Consider the following 23,312-nt stretch of genomic DNA (forward strand, 5'->3'; position numbering starts at 1 on the left):
ACAATGATGTAAACTAGGTCGGCGTAGGTGACCAAATAACGGAGATATCGCAATAGTCGGTAATACATCCCATTTTTCCACTTTTTTGGAAATCACGCTACAGGCCGCAATTTTGATCGGATCGTCACGAAATTTTGAGGGTTAAAGGGGGTCACACAGATGAAGAAGCCTATTGATTTTGGTGAGGGTCGAATAATGTTTAGGGGTCGGAATGGACAAAAAACTTATTTGGATAAAAAGACAACGTTTTTTTCCAAAGCTAATATCTCAGCGTCTATAAGGGGTCTACAAAAAGCAAAACCTGGCAATGAAAGTATAAAATATCACCTTTACAACAATGTAACGTAGGTTCTTGTAGGTGATCGAACAACGAAGATATCACAATAGTCGCAAATAAACCCCAAATTTTCATGTTGGCGATTTTAGTTATAATGACGAATATTACAGCTTTGGCTGGGGACTTTCCAAAAGCAAAGCCTGACTATGAAAGTAGAAGATTCCACCTTTACAATGATGCAAACTAGGTCGGCGTAGGTGACCAAATAACGAGATATCGCAATATTCGATAATACACCCAATTTTTCAATTTTTTTGGAAATCACGCTACTGGGCGCAATTTTGATCGGATCGTCACGAAATTTCGAGAGTTAATGGGGGTCTGACAGAGGAAGAAGCCTATTGATTTTGATGATGGTCGGATAATATTTAGGGGTCGGAATGAGCAAAAACTTTATTTGGAGAAAAAGTCAACATTTTATTCCAAAGCAAGTATCTCAGCGAAGATATCGCAATAGTCGCTAATAAAACCTAACTTCTCATTTTTGCGATTTTAATAATAATGACGGATATCACACCTTTGGTTGGGGACCTTCTAAAAGCAAAGCCTGACTAAGAAAGTAGAAAATCCCATCTTTGAAATTATGCAAAATAGGTTGGCGTAGGGAGTCAAATAATAAAGATATCGCAATAGTCGTTAATGCATCCCTTTTTTTCCACTTTTTCTGCAATCACACTACAGGTCGGAATTTTGATCGGACCATCACGAAATTTTCTCACAGAGATAGAAGCCTATTGATATTGGTGATGTCGACAGTAGTCAAATATAAAATTAAATATTAATTATTTTGGTTCAGTTCGCCTTAAGTCATTTCGTATAAAAGCCAGATAGGCGAAAACTTTCGTATCTTCATAAAAGAAATGTTTCCGAGTGAAACGATTATTCACAGAGGTAGTGGTGTAGGGTATCACATAGTCGGCCCCGTACTGACTATAGCCTTTTCTCACTTGTTTTGAATATTGTATTGTTATATGAAAACGAAAATTTATCAATCGTTTAAACCAAAAATCCCTAGTTTAAAGACAAAATTTTCATTTAAGTCCACAAAAATATACGCAAAAACGTCCATTCGACTTGAAGCTAACCTACTACAAAAATGGTATTATAAGAAAATATCGTTTAAATGTTTTATGTTACCTTAGAAATGCAAAATATCAATCCGTTTAGCCCGATCGAAATTTTTACCACAAAAAAATAGTGATAAGTGGAGGAAATTCCTTAAATAAATGTTAAGGAAACCTATAATAATGGTCCTTATTGTATTTATATGAGAAAAATAAATGATTCATTTAAAGTCCTGATTTTTAAACTCTACAGTAGCACTTCATATAAAGGAGGTGGAACACGATTGATAAAAAGTGTTTTGGTTGAAATGTGACAAAACGTGTTCCATGTGACACAAACTGCCAAAAACATGAAAAAAAGATTCCATGGAACAATTCAGCAACTTTTTGCAATTATAAAAATTGGACATAACTTCTAGACTATCACAGATATCTGACTAAAATAAACTACTGATATATTCTATGAGTTTAGTTAAGTAGAACTGAGCTCTTAAAGTATTGGATTATTGCACCATTTTTATCCTGTATGACCTTCAACATTAACTTGAGTTTTTCTCGAATCAGGCAAATGGCGTATGGAACACTTAAGCATGACACCGACGAAATATCGAAAAAATACATTCTACTTTTCCGAAAAAAGGGGACGTGGGACTACGGACTTACTTTCTCACACACACAAAACCGAAAAGCAGCGAAATTTCTATTTATTTCAATGAATTTTATCTTGGCGGTTTTTGTTCCGATAATATCGATAGGCAAAACTATCTATCGATATTTAATTTTAAAAAATAATCGATTTTATCGATAGTGCCATCGATTTTTTGCCAGCTCTACGGAGAACCATTGTGGAACTGTATAAAAAAATTCTTGATATTTTTGAACAAAAATGTAACATAATCTGCGTTTAAGATCCTTAAGAGGTTATTAATTAGTTTTATTGGCGGTTATGCAAATTTTGACAATTGTATATATAAATGAAAAGTTACCAAAACTTACTGAGAAATTTCACGATATTACTCTAGTATAGAACTCGATCTAAGCCGAGGTCCACCTAAAAATATGGAATGAAATTGTTGTGTACTTGAAATAAAAGTTAGCACGCGTTTAATAATGTTTAATTAGATAATGCTTTATTTAATAATTAATTAACAACAAAAATTTGATGATTGAAATCGAATTAAGTTATGCTAACAATAACTAGAAAGTAAAAAGCTGTTACTAACTTATGGTTAGGATGATCTTAGTCCCGGTCCACACTAGCGTGAATTTCATTAAAAAATTCATGAAATTAGGTGTTCTTAAATCGAATTAAAAAAAGATGAATTGTACGATCACTTATATCCGGATAACGGATGAGTAAATAAGGAAGAAGAAATCGAATTCCCTACTACAGAAATTTTATGATTTTACTCTACTGTGGACGTCGATCTAGAGACGCATAATTTCATATCAAAATTTCAGTGAAATTACTGTAGTGTGGCCCGGGACTTAGAGAAAATCTGATTAGACCGAAACTCGTTTTATCACAAAATAAAACGAATTAGGCCCAAAATTGCTGCATATTTTTATATAGTTACATAAAATGAGCATATGCAAAAATATATACAAGGATTTGTGGCCTCCCGATTCCGATATTTTGAAGGTTGTGGCCTCAACATCACACTGAAACGGCTGGCATTTTGTATTAATTCTTCGTTGGGTATAGGTCCACGTCTTCATATAGCCCCTTAGAACGGTACCTCCGGATTTCTAGTATTTTGAAGGTTGTGGTCTTAATACCGCTCCGAAATGGCTGAAGTTTGGTATTAATTCTTCCTTGGGGGTATAAAAATTTCCACCTGCAATTTGTCGGTATAGGTTCACGTCTTCATATAGCCCCCATAAAACGGTACCTCCCGATTTTCGGTTGTGGTCTTAATACCACTCCGAAATGGCTGAAGTTTGGTATTAATTTTTCCTTTGGGGGTATAAAACTTTCCTCCTGTGGCCTCAATATCCCATTGAAATGACTGAAATTTGGCAATTAGTCTTCCTTAGGGGTAAAAAAACTTTCCACCTAAAATTTGTCGGTTTAGGTTCAGCCCTTCATATAGCCACCATAGAATGATACCTCCCGATTTTCGGTATTTTGAAGGTTGTGGCTGTGGTTATACATTTCTCTATTTTTTTGACTTGTCTGAAGAGAATTTTAGATATGAATATATAATGAAAATATGAATATATACATATATTGTATGTATTCAACTGAATGTCAGTAACTTAGCATGTATAACAGCAGTGTAAACAGGGTAGAAGTTTTTGGCAAATTAAAGTTGTTTTTACAATTTTTAACACTTTTGGACATTTTAATGTCTCCCATGTTCACTACTTTTACTACTTTTTCAACTTTTATTATTTAATAAGATCCATAAGAACTTTACAAAAGGTACCAAAAACAATTTTATTAATAACAATTGGTTTGTTCCAGTACTGCAAGAATCTACTAATTTTAACAATTTTTTCCGATAACATAAAGGAAAAAATGTTATCGTAGTAAAATTTAGTAGCTTCTTGCAGGTTCTGGAACAAAGCAAAAATTATATTAGTATAACCAAAGTGACTAAATACATGTGAAAAAGCATATGGTGGAATATAGCCATAAATATTCATTTATGTTGTAATAACGAAAAAGAGGGAACAGAACACAAAAACGGTGGCGTGCCACATCTGTGGTACGATTAACTTAGGAGCACCACTCGTCGAAGCAACCATCATCTTGCATGCAGCCAAATGATCCTGGATTATTGAGACAATAAGCCTGTTGATCGTAAAAGCCGCATCTATTGCTGGGACAATTATAACGGTAGCAATAACTGGAACATCCTAGCCCAATTCCATGTTCACATGCCGAACAATCAAAACCACCTGAGGAAAATGTTAATTTGTACATTACTTATATTTCGAAATTTTTAGTATTTTAAATAAGACGAACCTGTTGTTTGGCCACAGAGACCAAGGGGACTGCCACACTGCACTTGTAGAGGTGGTACAACAACTACATTGGGTCTAGAATACACATGGGGAGGTTTCAGGTACACTACGCTAGCGGTACAAAAATCTCCGCATCTTTGGTTTCTGGTATGATAGCAATACCATCGATTGTTACGTTGTTCGCAGGTACGGGGAGTCACAACAGTACAGCAGCGTGTATGCGGAGCCGGGGTCGTCGGGGGTGTGGTGGTGTCAGGATTCTCAGGATATTCATTATCATTAAACTCGGTTTGATTAATTGTCACTGGAGCATTGACAGTAATATTGTTGGTATAACTCAAATTTATATCTGGCTGCGAATGGTTGGATTTTGTTGTAATTGTTGTGTACAAAGTAATATTGTGGGAAATGGGTTCCGCCGGTGAACACTTATAACCGGACCATACTGTGCCATCAGGACACAAAATTTGGATACATTTCCCGCCAGACATAACTGTACCAGAAGGACAGTATATAAGTTGACAGTATCCGCCAATTAGAATTGTTCCTTCGGGGCAATCTCTGATTGCATCAGGTGGAGGTGTGGTGACCGGGGTCGTACTAGTCGTTGGTGGTGCTAGTGTTGTAGTAGCAGTGGTTGTTGTTGTTGATGGGGATGCAGTTGTTGTCAAAGGCGGATTTTTAGGAGGGTTTGTCGGAGATGTTCCGCAGGTATTGCATCCGTTATTTGGACAATTGTTTCCCTGACAACATGACTGATTCTGGCATTGGTTGCACGTTGTAGAACAGCAATTGCAGTTGTTTGTTTGACAACATGACTGACTCTGGCAGTTATTTGTGCATGTTTGACAGTTATTTGTGCATGTCTGACAGTTATTTGTGCATGTTTGACAGTTATTTGTGCATGTACTTTGACACTGTGGTGTATTACTGCAAGAAGCGCCATTCGTTGGATTATTAGGTGAGATTACCGCTGGCGCAGATTTACAGCAATCAAAGCACCGCTCGCCCTCACATCCGCGTACACATTTTTCTAAGCAGCATTGTTCTCCAATCCATAAGGAATCTTGAAATGTAAATGAATAGAACATTGTCTTCTCATTAAAACAGTTGTTACTATTTTTGCATAAACATATCGCCCATTTACTCAAACAGTGACACATTAAAATTTGACCTTCCAACTTAAAAAGATTATCGCACAAGCAATAAAATAACTACTTGGGTCATATTTTGCAAACATCAGTGCAAGTCAAGCATTTTTAGTGCTTCATAAACTCAAAAAACTTTTTTGTTGAATTATGCCAAACCCATTGTAAATGAGCTGTAACTCGATGAGTTTGACACAAGATAAAGTAGAAGTCTTAGAAAAAATAGAAATTGCTAACTCAGAAAACGCATTTTTTGAGTTATGCCACTCTTTGAGTAAATGAGCGATATGTATGTATGCACATACACACTTATGCGCATGCAAGAACATTAGGGATACAATTAAAATATCTAGTTTCAATGCAGTGCAAATATCGAATATCCCCAATTCGATTCGATGAAAATGTTCCCGTCCCGATATCGATGTCTGATTTCATATAACGAATGGTATGATATTGACGAAATAAATAAATACAAAATAAATACAAAACTTCAATACATTCAGAGCTGGACGGAGGAATTTTGATATTTACAAAAAAAAAAAAAAAAAGATAAGAAATTACAACCCTAATGTACATACGTATGCATAAAATTTAAGTGAATGGTTTATCAATTGTATGATTGAGCACCCCCAGATCCCTCATGGATCTGCCCCATGCATTTTAACTCACCGTATCCACAGGTTCCTCTTTGAAAATCAAAGCATTCATTATTAAATAGAATTGTCGTACCGGTACATTTTTGAGAATCCTTAGAATAAAATAACAACACATATTAATGTTTAAAAATATTTATGTATGAATAAGAATACAATTTCAAAATCTTACCGCCAATTGAAAGTGCATACAACAAACAATCAACACGATTCCGAATGTATTCGCCAATGCAAGATTCATTTATGAAGGTAGTATATGCCCAGTCCAATAGACAAATAAGACTGATCTAACAATCTGCATAATTTGCAAAATAAAAGATTCCTATGTTTTCGTTTTTGGACACGTACTTGTCATACACAATATATTTAGAACTATTATCAAATAAGGCCTTGACCTCGCATAGTTTTGTGTTTATTTTCATTGGAGTGATCCGTTTAAGATTCGAAGCTTATCAACTGGGAGAGTAAGTTTGTGTTTCTCAATGGAACAGCAACATTTGAAAATGTCGGCAGACTCGCGTTAGTCGGTTTTAAGAATTGTAACAAAGCGTTCTGCAATGTTCTCATCCCATAAGACAGGTCGAAAAAACAACTTCTTACAGGTCGTGTTATTGATTGCAACAATCGCATCTGTCGTTTGTGGTCAAAATTCTGTTTCAGTATAATAGACAAATAAGACAAATAAGACTGATCTAACAATCTGCATAATTTACAAAATAAAAGATTCCTATGTTTTCGTTTTTGGACACGTACTTGTCATACACAATATATTTAGAACTATTATCAAATAAGGCCTTGACCTCGCATCGTTTTGTGTTTATTTTCATTGGAGTGATCCGTTTAAGATTCGAAGCTTATCAACTGGGAGAGTAAGTTTGTGTTTCTCAATGGAACAGCAACATTTGAAAATGTCGGCAGACTCGCGTTAGTCGGTTTTAAGAATTGTAACACTGGGGTGACGTAGGGGATGGAAGATACCAAGTAACGGTCCTGACCGGTTTTAACATGGCAAAGCCCAGGATTTATCTTGGTCCCTCTTTCATCCCAAGTGGACACTGACCTCCCCGTGGTGTCACCTGGGGAACTGCCTTTAACACCCGTTAAAGGTAGTGAGCTAACATGTGCCGCGCGTTCACCCATAAGAACGTTAAAAACTTGGGTTTGGGCGTCGGGTTAGTAACCCTCCCCTAGAAAAAACAGCCTACTATGAAAAAACGAAAGAAAAGAAAAACAAACCCCTCTAAAGTTGACGAACCCCGCAAACGTTTTAAGGACCATGATCTGCGAATCTGCACCTGGAATGTTCGCACTCTTTATAGAGAAGGTGCAATCTTCGCATTGGCAGACGTACTTGAAAAGTACAAGACCGATATTACTGCCATACAGGAAATACGATGGATTGGGAAAGGCGTCACAACAACACCTAAAGGTGACGCACTGTATTATAGCTGCCATGACGTAAAGCATGAGTTTGGTTGTGGATTCGTAGTTAGTCGGAGACTAAAACATCTTGTATCCAGCTTCACTCCAGTGAATGAAAGACTTGCTGCAATTCGAATAAAAGCTAAATTCTTCAACATCAGCTTTATTTGCGCTCATGCTCCCACTGAAGAAAAGGATGAACAGACCAAAGATATATTTTACGAGCGCTTAGAAGAAACATATGACCGTTGCCCTGCCCATGACATTAAAATCATTCTAGGCGATTTTAATGCCAAAATTGGAAAGGAGAATATCTTTGGCCCAACAGTCGGGAAATTCAGTCTCCACAGTGAAACATCTGACAATGGTATGAGACTGATAGACTTTGCAGCTGCAAAAAACATGGTAGTTAGCAGTACCAGATTTAATCATCTCGATATTCATAAGGGCACCTGGCTGTCTCCAGATCAGAAAACAAGAAACCAAATTGATCATGTTGTGATAGATGGAAGACATTCATCGAGCGTGTTGGATGTACGATCGTTCCGAGGCGCAAACATTGATTCGGACCACTACCTTGTTGCAGCAAAGGTACGCACCCGCTTAAACGTAGCAAACAAAGTACGAACAGACACAACACGAAAGTTAGACATCGGTAAGCTGCAATCACAACAGATAGCCACAGCATATTCCACTCAACTAGCCCAATTGCTTAATCAAAGCCCTCCTCATCCCGATAACATATCAGCGCAATGGCAAAGCATTGCCCACTCCATGCAAACAGCCGCAAAATCCATACTTGGATACCAGAGACCTCCACCAAGGAATCCATGGTATGATGAGGAGTGTCGTGCTGCCACCGAAGAGAAAAATGCGGCATATAAGGCTACTTTACAATCCGTAGCAACGCGTAGCGCACGAGAGAGATACAGGGAGAAAAGGAGAGAGGAGAAACGTCTTTTCCGCAGGAAAAAGAGAGAGATGGAAAAGCGGGAGTATGAAAAAATCGAGATGTACAGGAGCCAGAATGAAGTCCGAAAATTCTACCAAAGAGTCAAGCATCAAACTGATGGCTTTGGTACAGGCACATCCTCCTGTAGAGACCAGCAAGGTAATTTGGTAACTGATACAGATAGTGTACTCAGGATATGGAAAGAACATTTTTCAAATCTGTTGGTATCCAATAGCAGCGAAGACGACGAAGATACCACAGTCCCAATCCCAGAAGATGGTATTGAATGTATACCGCCCAGCCAAGATGAGGTAAAGACAGCAATAAATCGGCTGAAGAATAATAAGGCAGCAGGGGCCGATGGCTTACCAGCCGAGCTGTTCAAAACCGGAGGCGACACGCTGATAAGGTGTATTCATCAGCTAGTTAGCACCATCTGGCAGGAAGAACGAGTACCCGACGATTGGAACCTGAGTATCCTGTGCCCCGTCCACAAGAAGGGAGATAAGACTGTATGCTCTAACTATAGGGGCATAAGTCTACTCCCTATTGCCTACAAGATCGTGTCAGGGATATTGTGCGAACGACTAAAGCCAATGGTCAACGAGATTATTGGACCATACCAATGCGGCTTTAGACCTGGCAAGTCCACCATTGACCAGATATTTACCCTGCGGCAAATCCTGGAGAAGACCCAAGAGATGCAGATCGACACCTACCACCTTTTTGTCGATTATAAAGCAGCCTTCGACAGTCCGCTGCGCTCAAAGGTATTCCAAGCCATGTCTGAATTTGGTATTCCCGCAAAGCTCATCCGGCTTTGTAAAATGACTTTAACTGACACGAGGTCCTCAGTTAAAATAGGAAAGAACCTCTCCGAAGAGTTTGGTACCAAAAGAGGTTTCAGACAAGGAGACAGCCTTTCGTGTGACCTCTTCAACATCCTGCTAGAAAAGGTTATACGAGAGGCAAACGTCAAAAGAAGTGGCACAATCTACACCAATAGTCACATGTTACTTGCTTATGCTGATGATATAGACATCATGGGTCGATCAGTAAAAGAAGTAACTGATACCTTTATAAAAGTCGAAGGAGAATCTGCTAAAGTGGGTCTGGCGGTAAACGGTGAGAAGACCAAGTTGATGGTGTCGACGCGCAATGCGTCCATTGAGCTCGGACCGACTGTGGAAGTTGGTTCCTATAATATTGAGGTAGTAAAAGACTTCGTCTACCTCGGCACCTCCGTCAACACAACAAACGACATCAGTTGTGAAATAAAAAGAAGAATTGTATTGGCCAACAGATGCTACTTTGGATTAAGTAAGCAGTTTAAAAACAAAGCCACATCTCGTCAAACAAAAATAACGCTCTACAAAACACTGATACTACCCGTGCTGATGTATGGCTCCGAAGCCTGGGTACTTGCGCAAGCAGACATGGCAGTGCTTGGTGTGTTTGAGAGAAAAATTCTTCGAAAGATCTACGGACCAATCTGCGTTGACGGTGAATATCGACGTCGCATGAACCACGAGCTGTATCTGCTATAGAACGACATCAATATTGTTAAACGTATCGAGATGCAGCGATTGCGTTGGCTAGGCCATATCAAAAGAATGAGCGATGATGAACCCACTAAAAAGGCGTATGAATACATGCCACATGGCGGTGCACGCAGAATTGGCAGGCCAAGGAATAGATGGCGCAAACAAATGGATGATGAGATGACAAGGCGCGGTATTCCAGAGAGCAAAGCAACAAATAGAGAGGAATGGAGATCTCTTCTTAGTTCGGTCTATAGAACAAATGTTCTGTAATGGGCCAGCTAAGTAAGTAAGTAACAAAGCGTTCTGCAATGTTCTCATCCCATAAGACAGGTCGAAAAAACAACTTCTTACAGGTCGTGTTATTGATTGCAACAATCGCATCTGTCGTTTGTGGTCAAAATTCTGTTTCAGTATAATAGACAAATAAGACAAATAAGACTGATCTAACAATCTGCATAATTTACAAAATAAAAGATTCCTATGTTTTCGTTTTTGGACACGTACTTGTCATACACAATATATTTAGAACTATTATCAAATAAGGCCTTGACCTCGCATCGTTTTGTGTTTATTTTCATTGGAGTGATCCGTTTAAGATTCGAAGCTTATCAACTGGGAGAGTAAGTGTGTGTTTCTCAATGGAACAGCAACATTTGAACATGTCGGCAGACTCGCGTTAGTCGGTTTTAAGAATTGTAACAAAGCGTTCTGCAATGTTCTCATCCCATAAGACAGGTCGAAAAAACAACTTCTTACAGGTCGTGTTATTGATTGCAACAATCGCATCCATCGTTTGTGGTCAAAATTCAGTTTCAGTATGTACCATTAAGGTTGGCTATATGCCGTCGAAATTATTTGTCACTTTAAACTAAAAAGCTTACAAAATGTGACAAATGTTCGATGGTGTGTAACTCCTTTCAAGAAAAGTCAAAAGAATATCGGGGCAATGATCCTTTTTTATTTTTAGTCCGTGTGTAGAGATGATTGCCCAGAGGGTTATGCTCCAGCACTGATCGATGGTGCCTGCTCGTGCTCCCCGATAGAAACGAATCGTATTTACTGTCCGGAAGGTTCGGTTTTTGAAGATAATAAATGCCGCAAAATAGTTTGTCCATACGGCGAATTATACAGGGGCATTTGCCTGCAAGTTATGTGTCCCCCAGGTATGGTGTGGCGTGGCAAGAAATGCCAAGAACCAGAATATCTTACCACTATACTTGAAATTGAAAATCTCGTCACTAATGAAGTGCGGAAAAGTCCAGTTTATCTCGAATTTAGGAACCAGAATAAGATTGTACAACAACAAGGCAAAAATTCATCTTCCAATACTATATTCGAAGAGGACATGGGACCTGAAAATGTGGTGGTAAATGGAAACAGCGTCGACATTAACGGTGAAATAGAAAAATCTGAAAGCTACACAACCATGACTTCAAATACCCAAGAAATAAACAATGAAACGAAAATGTCAGAGAAACTCGTAAATTCCGCACGTTTTCAAGAAATCAATCCGTCGAAAGCAACGATAATGCCCACAAATTTCATTGCAAATACGAATCCTCAGGAAAAGAACACTGGCTTAGAAAACGCAGAAAAATCCATTAAGTCCACAAATTCCCAATCTAATGACGAAGTGACTAAGGTTGCTAACTTTAAGCAAACTGTAGGTTGTTGTAAATTGCGTACGTCTCGTATTTGCAAGCTTTACGGTCAAAAGTGGATTTGCTTCAACCGCAATCAGAATATGTGCGATGCTAGAGTGTGTACAGCTCCAATTGTATATCTGAGGCCCCCCGAAATTAAATACATGCATTCAACATTAATTATGCCCCCGACTACAGGCCCATCAACTCAAGGTATTCAATTTTAAATCCCGAGCAACATGAAGCTTGTATCAATAATGTGTTCTTTTTCCAGGTAACAATAACGTTCCAGCTGATTGCTCTGGCTGTTCACTCAATCAGCCAGAAAATTGTTCCAATTATTGTTCCAGCTATATGTGTCCAAAGGGTGTTTGCAAGTTCATGGATCTAGAAGAGTATTGTCGCTATTATCCTGGCAAATTTGGTTGCATTCAAGCTGATGGATGTCTATGGAGTTGGTGCTGATTTTTTTGCGAAATCGCAATCTGCAGGAATCGGAGCAGATTTTTGCATGTATTTTCTAATCCATGAAAATAAATATGTATATATTATGTTAATGTTTTATCTAACCATACGCTGTATTTTTTTCCGACTACACTTGTTTAGTTAAAATATTGGAATAAGAATTATTCATTGGTGTTCTCTTGTCGGAGGCTCGAGCTACAGAGCTTGTAATAAACATTCTTTTAGAACATAATTCATTTTAAGATGCCACAGGACTCGAAAAGCCTAAAGATTGTTCGATATGGACTGTAATGAGTTGCACTATTGCACACAAAAATATATTAAAACTATCTTTATTTCCTAAAGATTGTACGGTACAGGTCGTAGAGAGAAGCCTCGAACCTATTGGTTAAGTTTCAGAGTTATGGCGTCTTGAATTGGACTGTCTCCCTATAGAGAATTGTCTCTGTTTGTCATGCTTTTTTTCAAGGAAATTACCAATAGGATACTTTTTTATAAAAACGTTTTGCTGCACCAACGATAGCTCGAAAAAGAATGGGCCAATCCTCAGCCGACGGCATGTCTCAGCCAATTTTGCTCCGATCGACTACTTCAAAATAAGAAAATTAAATGTTTCTCGATTTTTTGAAAGTGATAAGTAGGGGTCCTTAAGCACTCAGAGTGTCTGTGGTTCAATCCCAGACCAGAATATTTATATTTTCGGCGGTGGAAAATCCCCTCAGCGTCATGTCGGCTTACATTTCCTAAGTATTTCAGCCATGAACAACTTATCTACAAGTGGCGTCGCAAAACACGCCATCATTGATATGAGTGAAGTCTCCCTTGTCCCATCAGGGATGTTGTGGGAACAATTTATGTAGACATATGCAGAAAATCTGAAATATTTACCATAAGTAACAAATTTTTCTTGAAATATATATCCGGTTATGTACATTTTAGAACCGGATATTCCGATATTAGAACCGTGTTTTGAATCACAAATATGTATGCCATTATAAAGATTGTAAAATTACCAATCACATGAAATTAATTCGTTGATTAAAACGTTGCTGTAACCAGACAGACCTATTACACCGTCCGACAGCCAAAATTACACATGGACCGGTCTGAAACTATAGGAAAAATGGAGTAAAATGGCACATACGATTTTTCGTTTTCTCATCCTGTTGACCTTTTACGCATCCCATGATGCTGTTATTGGTGTCATATCAAAGAGGAGAATATTGGCTTCATATAATAACACTGTACAACACAAAAAATAATTACAAGATAATTCGACCAGATTATGAAAGAGGACCGAAAAAAAGAAGACACGTGTATCGGCGTTTTGAAAGTTTCCGTCGGGAAGTAACCTAAATAGGCGTGGCAATTTCCGCCCATTTCTACAGGTTTTGAAATATTCGACATCAGATTCCTTGGAATCCTTGCATTTTAGGTATAAAGTGTCTTTGGCAACATTAATGACAACAATGCGGGGTATCTTTTTATGAAAAAAATTAACCCTCATGCGAGTCACTAAAGGGGTTTTTTTGGTCCCTTTTTTCAAAAACGTTTAAAAACTCCTTTAAAATTCGATCGTATCAGATCAAAGTATTCTACAAAATTATTTGTAATAAAATTTTACTATAGGTCCCCGAAAACACCAAAACTCTAAATCGTACCTAAACGCCAGGAATCTGCCAAAAGTAAAATCACGTTTTAGGGTTAATGTTGTACTTTATCTGAGTTTATTAAGTTTTGTCCCACAAAACTTCATTCTAGATAGAAGACGTCAAAGACAAAAATAATCTCCATCAAATTTCAATATAAGTCGCCGAATAAATGAAATATGTATTTGCAATATATATCAAGAAAATATATACATCAAGTTTGCCAACAAAACACCCAAATATTTTTGAATAAATTTGTTTTGTTCTTTTTTCGAGTTGATGCATGAAAGTAACATGAAATTTAGTTCTAGACGAAAGGTGTTAAAAGAAAAACAAGTAAGAACAGACTATAGTCGGACGGGGCCGACCATGTGATACCCTATACCACTAAACGCGTCTTCTTGGGATAAAGTTATAAGATGTGCATTAGAAATTTTACCAATTTTCACACAAAAGTTTTGATCAATTTAACCCGCTAAATATTATCCGATCATACCGTTGACTTGCACGCTACTTCTTCATCTCAAACCAAAACTACGTTTAAAATTTCGCGCCGATCGGACTATTATTGCGACCTACAGAGCGGCTACAAAATCGAGCAAAAATTTTGTTTTTGGTCCATTTCATCCCTTTAACATTTCACGATCATCGCCAAAAACTAATCAGTTCTATTCTGGTCCAAACCCGACCTCCATACTAAATTTCGTGACAATCGGTCCATAATTGCGGCCTCTAGCTTGATTACAATTTTTAATGGACGGACAGACGGACGGACGGACGGACGGACACACATCGCTAAATCGCTTTATCTCGTCGAGATATGAAGTTTGGTATACCACATGAGGGGTCTACGACGAATATTTCGCGGCGTTACATGAATTTTTGGGAAAACAAACTTATTATACCCTTTTCCACATTGTGGTATAGGGTATAAATATTCTACTCAAAATTTCATTTAAGTCCTAGAACAAACTAGATATCTGAGTAAAATACTTTGTTAAGAAAATGACGTTACAAAATTAGATATTATAGGTAGAAATTATTTGTTACACTTTTAGACTCTTAATTAAAATGTATTCCATACTGAGCCAAAATCTCCTAAAATACCTCACTTTTTGGGGGTTGTGTCAAAAGAAGAAATGTTTTAAATCAAATTTCATTATGAGTCTCTGAACAAAAGAAATTTATCGCTATAATATTTAAAATCTCAAGAAGCATTCGCTTTTTATATATCATCATCTCGAAAAAAGAACAAAACAAATTTATTGAAAAATATTTGGGTGTTTTGTTGGCAAACTTAATGTAAATATTTTCTTGATATATATTGCAAATACATATTTCATTTGTTCGGCGACTTATATTTTATTATTTTTGTCTTTGCCGTCTATTTGGAATGAAGTTTTGTGGGACAAAACGTAATAAACTCAGATAAAGTACAACATTAACCCTAAAACGTGATTTTACTTTTGGCATATTCCTCGCGTTTAGGTACGATTTAGAGTTTTGGTGTTTTTAGGGACCTATAGTAAAATTTTATGACAAATAATTTTGTAGAATATTTTGATCTGATACGATCACATTTTAAAGTAGTTTTTAAACGTTTTTAAAAAAAGGGACCAAAAAGACCCCTTTAGTGACTAACATGAGGGTTAATTTTTTTCATAAAAAGATACCCCGCATTGTTGTCAGTAATATTGCCAAAGACACTTTATACCTAAAATGCAAGGATTCCAAGGAATCTGATGTCGAATATTTCAAAACCTGTAGAAATGGGCGGAACTTGCCACGCCTATTTAGGTTACTTCCCGACGTAAACTTTCAAAACGCCGATACACGTGTGTTCTTTTTTGCGGTTCTCTTTCATAATCTGTGCGGAGTTTCTTGTTATTTAAAAAAAAAAGTTCGATTTTGTTGTACCGTGTAATGTTCATTTATGGCATTCAAGGATAACAAGGACATCAAAAATGAATTGAAAAATTAAATACTAAAAAATACTTTGAAAACATCCTGCATTTTTTTTTTCAAAAAATATTTGTTAATATCCTTTATGTTGTGCAACACATACCGAAAATTTCAATATTCTAGCTTTGGAAGTTATTATACCCTCCACCATAGGATGGGGGTATATTAAGTTTGTCACTACGTTTGTAACTACTCGAAATAATCATTGTAGAACCCACAAACTATATATATTCTTGATCAGCGTGCAATTCTACATCGATATAGCCATGTCCGTCCGTCTGTCCGTCTGTGGAAATCACTCTAGCGTCCGAACGGATTGACGTAGGTTGATGAAATTTTGGGAAAATATGTTATATTTACGTAGGACTTTTGGTATTGAAAGCGGGCTATGTAGGTCCACGCTTTCGTATATCCCCCATACAAAATGACGCGTGACGCGTCGTCGTTTTAAGGAATTTTTAAGATATTTGGCCCATTTTACCACCGAATTGGTTGTAATTTGGTACTTTGTGTCTCCAGAGGCCAAGAAATATTCCTACCAAAGTTGGGTTATATAGGTCCACGTTTTGGTATAGCCCCCATATAAGACCCCTTATAAAGTACGCGTCATTTTTATATATTTTGAATGTATTAGACCCATTTGACCAAAGAATCGGTTGTAACTTTGTATTTTGTGTTTCCAGAGGCTAAGAAACATTTCTACCATAAAATGTTTATATAGGTCCACGTGTTGATGTAGCCCCCATAATACAATATCTCCCGATTTTCGATATTTTGAACGTTTTAGCCTCATTATCACACCGATATGGCTGAAATTTGGTATTTAGTCTTCTTTAGGCTAATAAAACTTTCCCCCAGAAATTTGTAGGTATAGGTCCACGCCATCATATAGCCCCCATAGAACGGTACCTTCCGAATTTCGGTATTTTGAATGTTGTGGCCACATTAATCCACCGAAATGGCTGAAATTTGTGGTGGAGGGTATAAAAAGTTCGGCCCGACCGAACTTAACGCTTTTCTTACTTGTTTTTTTAATAAATATTTACATGAAATTCTTCAAAGAAAATAAAACATTTTATTCTATATCATTGTGCGACACGTACAATATTAAAAAAATGCGAAGAAATTATTACTTTTACATTTTCATAATCATAAAAAAATAATTTCACTGAACTTATAATTTTAAAATAGTTTTTTTTTTGGCGAATTGTGCCTTTTGGATTTGATAGAGTTCACAAGTTTGAAAAAAACTGTGAAACAACCAAGTTGGGTTGACACCAATAATACAACATTTCATATCAGTTGTGCTGACAATTCAAAACGCAACTCAAGTTTAGTGGCAATGCATAATCGACCCCTTAAAACGATGGGTCTTCATCGTTTTTTCAGACGTATTCGTTTGTATTTTTTGTTATGAAACCCAAAAATATGAGGAAAATACATAAAGTGAATCACAGTCAAAAGTATCCACTTCAGTTTCTTTCATTAAAACTGCGATTGCTAAGAATTGGTTAATGATAGCGATTTCATTCCTTTTTATATTTTTACATTAGTGCCTTAACTTAAATATAATAAAAAATTAACGAAATTCAGGTAAATTTAGACAAAAAAAAATAAAAATGGTTAAACAACATCGATTTCTACCTCACAGTGAAAAGTATGCACTCTAAAAGTTTCATGAAACCAAAAGGATTTCTTAGGAGTTTAGCACTTGGTATGACATCCTTTGTTATCCTTTACAGCTTTTAGCCTTTTTGGCAAAGATTTAACTAAGTTTTCGGGGCAAGATATCGGAATTTTTCCCCATTCTTCTTGCAAGGCATATTTCAGGGTTCCTATACATTAGATGTTACGATTTTTTATATTTGTCTCCAAAATACTCCATAAATTATCTATAGGATTTAAATCCGGCGATCGGGGAGGTGTTTGAATCACTTTTGGACAGTTACATAGCATCCATTTTGGAAAAATATGTGATTTGTGCTAGGGCTCATATATTGATCAAATTGGAATGTTGTTCCAAATCCCATTTTTTCAGCGCCTAAATTTCAAATTATCCTTTCAGAATGTTTAAATAATACATATTATTCTTAATTCCTTCGATAAAGACACGATTTCCTACACCGGAAGCACTCATACAACGCCATACCACAACAGGGTTTAGGGTCCAAGGCGGTATTTGCCCTATGACATACCTTAATTGGTCCATATGACCACCAAACCAATTAAGGTATGTCAGGGAAATACCGCCTTGGACCCCAAACACACAATTTCAAAAGTAAAGCACAGAGGAGACTCTGTTGTGGTATGGCATTGTATGAGTGCTTCCGGTGTAGGATATCGTGTCTTTATCGAAGGAATTAAGGATAAGATGTATTATTTAAACATTCTGAAAGGATAATTTGAAATTTAGGCGCTGAAAAAATGGGATTTGGGACAACATTCCAAACCCTCAAAGGGTTACGTCTTTGGGCATTTCAGGTGACGATATGCTTTTTATTCTGTTGTTGTTTGAGTTTCAAAAAAATACATACAACAAAATATTGAATATTGAGAGAAATCTTTCTTTCTCGTATGGTTCGACGTTATAACCGATAGAAAAAAATTAATATTTAACAAAAAACCCGACGTTACAACCGATATGACGTTATAAGCGATATTTATTTGTGTGGAATATAAAGGCAGAAATTCTGGACTTTTAGATTTCGTCGGTATAAGCGATATGACGTTATAAACGACGACTTTATTAGCGATTTCGACTGTAACTGTAATTTTGCCTGTAATACAAATTTTGTTTATTTTTCACTGAACACCATATTCATTCTCAAATTTTGAAAAATGGTTCGTATACTATCAGAAATGATGTCAAGCAAGCTTAGTGAGTGGGCCGCTCTACTTTTGGGGTATTGACACTGAAAAATTGACCTTAGCTGCAGTCAGTCCCAACATATTTCTTTGTAATGAAACGAACATTAGAGAGAACTTGGTGAATTATCTACGTATTTCACAAAACGACATTCATATTTCTTGAAGGATGATATAAAAAAGGTATTGCTTAGGTTTTCCTTCCTGAAAGAACCCTCGATTTCAGTCGAACTATTAAAAAAACAACATCAGCTGGTCTTCTTACTGAGTCACCTTGTGTGTAGCACAATGCCATGGCCTAATAAGGTCACATAGGACATTAATTGATGTTTGTTTTATCAATTTCAATGTAAAAAATTGATTTGTCGCCTTTTATTGGTCTTTTTACACAGCGGACCTAAAATGAAACAAAAAAATTAAGATCTGTTTTTTTGGCCGTCATAAAACATTAAAAAAAATTAAATGTAATTTTAAAGATAAAATCAAGGTTCCCGATTTCACTTCGGAGTATGTTATTTTGTCTTAAAAATATATATTCCTTATGTATATCGAAAGTAGAATCGTGTGGAATTTGACGCTATTATTACAGCAGAGTTCAGTCAACTATACAAGCTAATAATATAGTTAAACAAATAATATAATTAAACCAATAATAATAATATATAATATAGTTAAACCTCTAAGCAAGCTAAAAGCAAATTGATGCAATTTGTGCATGTGAATGACTCTGGTCTTTTGCATCTGGTGACAAGGAAGAGCCACACAACTCAAGGCCTACACAAATAGATATAGCGAAAATTGCGACATCATAAAGATTCAGCGTCATTCATTTGGAATGGTTGGCGTTTTCTCTCATCTTGGCAATGCTTAGTCTATTTCACTTGGCAATTGTCCCATTTGAATGATCAGTGCCGAAAATATGTTATTCTCTTCTCCTACACCCTCCCTTTATTATTCGTCTAATTATATAAACAAAACAATGTATATTCATTCCCTCATCTGGCCTTTGTTTCTTATCACTTTGGAATATGATTACGCTGAGCACGAATTTAGGAGGATTGCAATCAGCATTATCGATTGAGTGCACAAACATATGTATGTATATATGGATGGACCTACTACCATTGCACATACACATGAGTGTGATATTTTATATTTGATAAGATTCGCACGGTATGTTAATTCACCATTTGATGGATGATTTTTAATGTTCCGTTGGACATTTACAATTAGCAACTTTGACGTACAATGGGAAGCTGGAACATTTCCGAGACTAGTTATCAGTATGAACATCTTGAGAGAATAACACAGTCTTTATCGCATTTGAAATACTGATTTGGGGCGTTAGTTAATATAATTGTGGGCTGGTTGCAAGATGTTTCGCCGACAGCTGTCCTTTCGAATAGAAGATTCGAATCACGTATTTAGAAATCTGATCCTATGTGGACATCATTATAATTAAGGTCTCTTTATTTCAGATGAACCGTCGTTATTCGCGTGTTGAGTCCGGTGCGGACTTGAAGGACTACTTTGATAGGGGCGATATTGCATCGCGTCAGAATCGTTGGACATTTGAGATTGCATGGGAGGTAGCTAACAAAGTTGGAGGCATTTACACAGTTATCCGATCCAAAGCTTATGTTTCGACAGAGGAAATGGGGGAACAGTTGTGCATGATGGGTCCCTATAAGGAGCAATGTGCCAGAACCGAGATGGAAGAAATTGAATTTCCACGGGGCAATCCACTACTGGATGCTGTGAACAATTTGAGATCTAGAGGATACAAAATTCATACGGGCCGTTGGCTCGTTGACGGCAATCCTCAACTTATTTTATTCGACATTGGATCCGGTGCTTGGAAATTGGATCAGTTCAAGTCGGAATTGTGGGACAAGTGTCACATTGGTAAATGATTTAACGACATACCTACATATGTGTATTATTCGAATTAACTAAACTCATTTGTCGCTTGAAATATTTTTAGGAGTTCCACACCTTGATGTTGAAAGCAACGATGCCATCATTTTAGGTTTTATGATAGCCGAGTTTTTGGAAGAGGTGAGTAGCTCATTCCAATTGATCTGTATAAAATTGTTGGCTGTAATTTTTGCTTCTTCTAGTTCCAAAAATGTGCTTCCGAGTATTCGCAAGCAAATGATCTTCAAGTTCCACGTATCGTTGCACACTTCCATGAATGGCAAGCAGGTGTGGGTCTTATTGCGTTGAGGACACGTCATGTTGAGATTGCTACTGTGTTCACAACACATGCTACTCTGCTCGGACGTTACTTGTGTGCTGGCAATACCGATTTTTATAATAATTTGGACAAATTCGCCGTGGATGAGGAGGCTGGCAAACGTCAAATATACCATCGATACTGCATAGAACGTGCAGCCACCCACTTGTCGCATGTCTTCACCACTGTTTCAGAAATCACCGGCTACGAATCAGAACATTTGCTGAAACGTAAACCGGACATTATAACTCCGAACGGCCTGAATGTTAATGAATGCTATGGCTAAGGAAAAAATCAACGAATTTGTAAGAGGTCACTTTTATGGGTAGGTGTACAATCCAATTGGTAGGAAGTCATGTAAAACTTGTTTCCCCTTATAGACACATGGACTCGATTTGGATAAAACCTTGTACTTCTTCATTGCTGGTCGTTACGAGTTCGGCAATAAGGGCGCTGATATTTTCATTGAATCGCTGGCTCGCCTCAATGCTATGTTAAAACAGGAGAAACCAGATACCACGGTAGTTGCGTTCCTAATATTCCCCACGAAGACAAATAATTTCAATGTTGACTCGTTGCGCGGCCATGCTGTGGTCAAACAATTGCGCGAGACCATCAATGGTGTGCAACAAGGCATAGGCAAACGTCTGTTTGATTCGTGCCTCAAAGGACACATACCTGGCCCAGACGAGTTGCTGACAAAAGAAGACCTTGTTAAAATAAAGAGGTGTATGTACGCCTTGCAGAGAGATTCTATGCCCCCTGTAACAACCCATAACATTGTAAGTTCCCTAAATAAAATAACCTCTATTATTCCATTCTATTCAAAGTGTGGTGAATTTACAGGTGGATGATTGGAATGATCCCGTGCTCGGGGCCATCAGGCGTTGCCAACTGTTTAATACTGTTCATGATCGCGTTAAAATGGTATTCCATCCGGAGTTTTTGACTTCTACAAACCCATTGTTTGGCATTGATTACGAGGAATTTGTTCGTGGCTGCCATTTGGGTGTATTCCCATCATACTATGAACCATGGGGCTATACTCCGGCCGAATGTACTGTCATGGGTATACCTAGCATTACCACAAATCTTTCCGGCTTTGGTTGCTTTATGGAAGAACATATTAGCGATCCCAAGTCCTATGGTATCTACATTGTTGATCGCAGATATATTGGTTTGGAGAACACCATCCAGCAATTGGCCACCTATATGATGGACTTTTCCAGACTCAATAGAAGACAAAGAATTATACAACGTAACCGTACGGAGCGCTTGAGTGATTTGCTTGACTGGAGGACTCTCGGCATTGTAAGTATATATGAAATTTAACACAATTCGATGGAAACTCTCAATTATATATCTATATCTTTCCAACAGTACTACAGACAATCACGTGTGAAAGCTTTAGAAGCAGTTTATCCTGACTATGTGGATGAAAGCTCTCTATACAGTTCTCGAAGCAACTTAAATTTCTCCAGACCTTTCAGTGAGCCACCAAGTCCGTCATCTTCAAGTAAGTTGTGTTACATATTTCCGTTTTTCGAAACAAATAATAATAACAATAATTTGAATGTTTTTAGGACACACAACGCCTGCTCCATCGGTGCATGGCTCCGACGACGAGGACTCTGTCGATGAAGAAACAGAACTTAAAGAATTGGGCATCAAGTAAGGAAACCTCTTTTCCACACAGGTTTGCTTTATCAGCAACCACATAATCCATGACCTGCAGACGACTTCTATGCAGATCTAATGATCTACTCCCCCCTTTTGCGACTCTATAAGATACATGGCATGATGAGATGAAACGGCCACGCCCTAAACAACAGCAACAATAATAATAATGACTGTAATGTACCTCATCTACTTAGGCAAAAACCTTTTTACCTCATTCAACGAACAATTATGATGCACCTTAAAGAAAACATATAAACAAACCAACAAAACAAGCAAGCAAATTTTAATCAACCCCAGTAGAGATATACAACCGCAATTACTCGCAATTACTGCACTTAAGACATTCATTACGATATTAGAAAAATTAAATAAAAAGGAGATAAGATTAAAAATATTATTAAAAGCATTCAAACAAACATTAATAGTTAAAATGATTTTAAATAAAAATTTCAAGTTATATCTAAATGTTTAAAATTTAAATGTTTTTAAAAACAACTGAAGTTTTAAATTTATTGTTGTTGTTTTCATTGTTTTGCCAAAGAGTATTGAATTGCACTGTTATAGTTAAGTTCGATTTGTGTGTGCAATAGGGTTATAACTTTTTTACTACCTCGTATGCAGATTTGTAAAAAGTAATAATAACATATAACAACATGCCGTTTCCTTAACGCCGGGATGATCTTATTGGACGGTATGGAACATGTTTTATCGTTTCATTACAA

The 23,312-nt window shown here is 37.1% G+C and overlaps 2 protein-coding genes and 1 pseudogene across 4 annotated transcripts; 2 read left to right on the forward strand and 1 right to left on the reverse strand.

Moving 5' to 3' along the window:
* Window positions 1–3,816: 3,816 nt before the first annotated feature.
* On the reverse strand, window positions 3,817–6,471 carry LOC141390297 (uncharacterized). Its single transcript, XM_073963212.1, has 4 exons — window positions 6,345–6,471; window positions 6,189–6,267; window positions 4,373–5,437; window positions 3,817–4,305 (listed from the first exon to the last, which is right to left on the reverse strand). The coding sequence occupies exons 1-4, from the start codon at window positions 6,411–6,413 to the stop codon at window positions 4,124–4,126; spliced, it is 1,395 nt and encodes a 464-aa protein (XP_073819313.1). The 5' UTR covers window positions 6,414–6,471; the 3' UTR covers window positions 3,817–4,123.
* On the forward strand, window positions 6,297–12,302 carry LOC141390296 (uncharacterized). Of its 3 annotated transcripts, none has more exons than XM_073963211.1 (3): window positions 6,297–6,421; window positions 11,058–11,946; window positions 12,008–12,302. In XM_073963211.1, exons 1-3 carry the CDS (start codon window positions 6,389–6,391, stop codon window positions 12,196–12,198), a joined length of 1,113 nt encoding a protein of 370 aa, XP_073819312.1. In that variant the 5' UTR covers window positions 6,297–6,388; the 3' UTR covers window positions 12,199–12,302. The 3 variants fall into 3 exon arrangements, 2 of the variants coding, with proteins under 2 accessions (XP_073819312.1, XP_073819311.1); XR_012409318.1 differs by lacking the exon at window positions 6,297–6,421 and adding an exon at window positions 7,125–10,380; XM_073963210.1 differs by lacking the exon at window positions 6,297–6,421 and adding an exon at window positions 10,618–10,905.
* Window positions 12,303–19,637: 7,335 nt separating this feature from the next.
* On the forward strand, window positions 19,638–23,055 carry LOC141387161 (glycogen [starch] synthase-like; annotated as a pseudogene).
* Window positions 23,056–23,312: the final 257 nt, after the last annotated feature.

This window comes from Musca autumnalis, unplaced genomic scaffold (genome assembly GCF_047663935.1).
Source record: "Musca autumnalis isolate F117 unplaced genomic scaffold, ASM4766393v1 scaffold_1, whole genome shotgun sequence".
Classification (NCBI taxonomy): Eukaryota; Metazoa; Arthropoda; class Insecta; order Diptera; family Muscidae; genus Musca; species Musca autumnalis.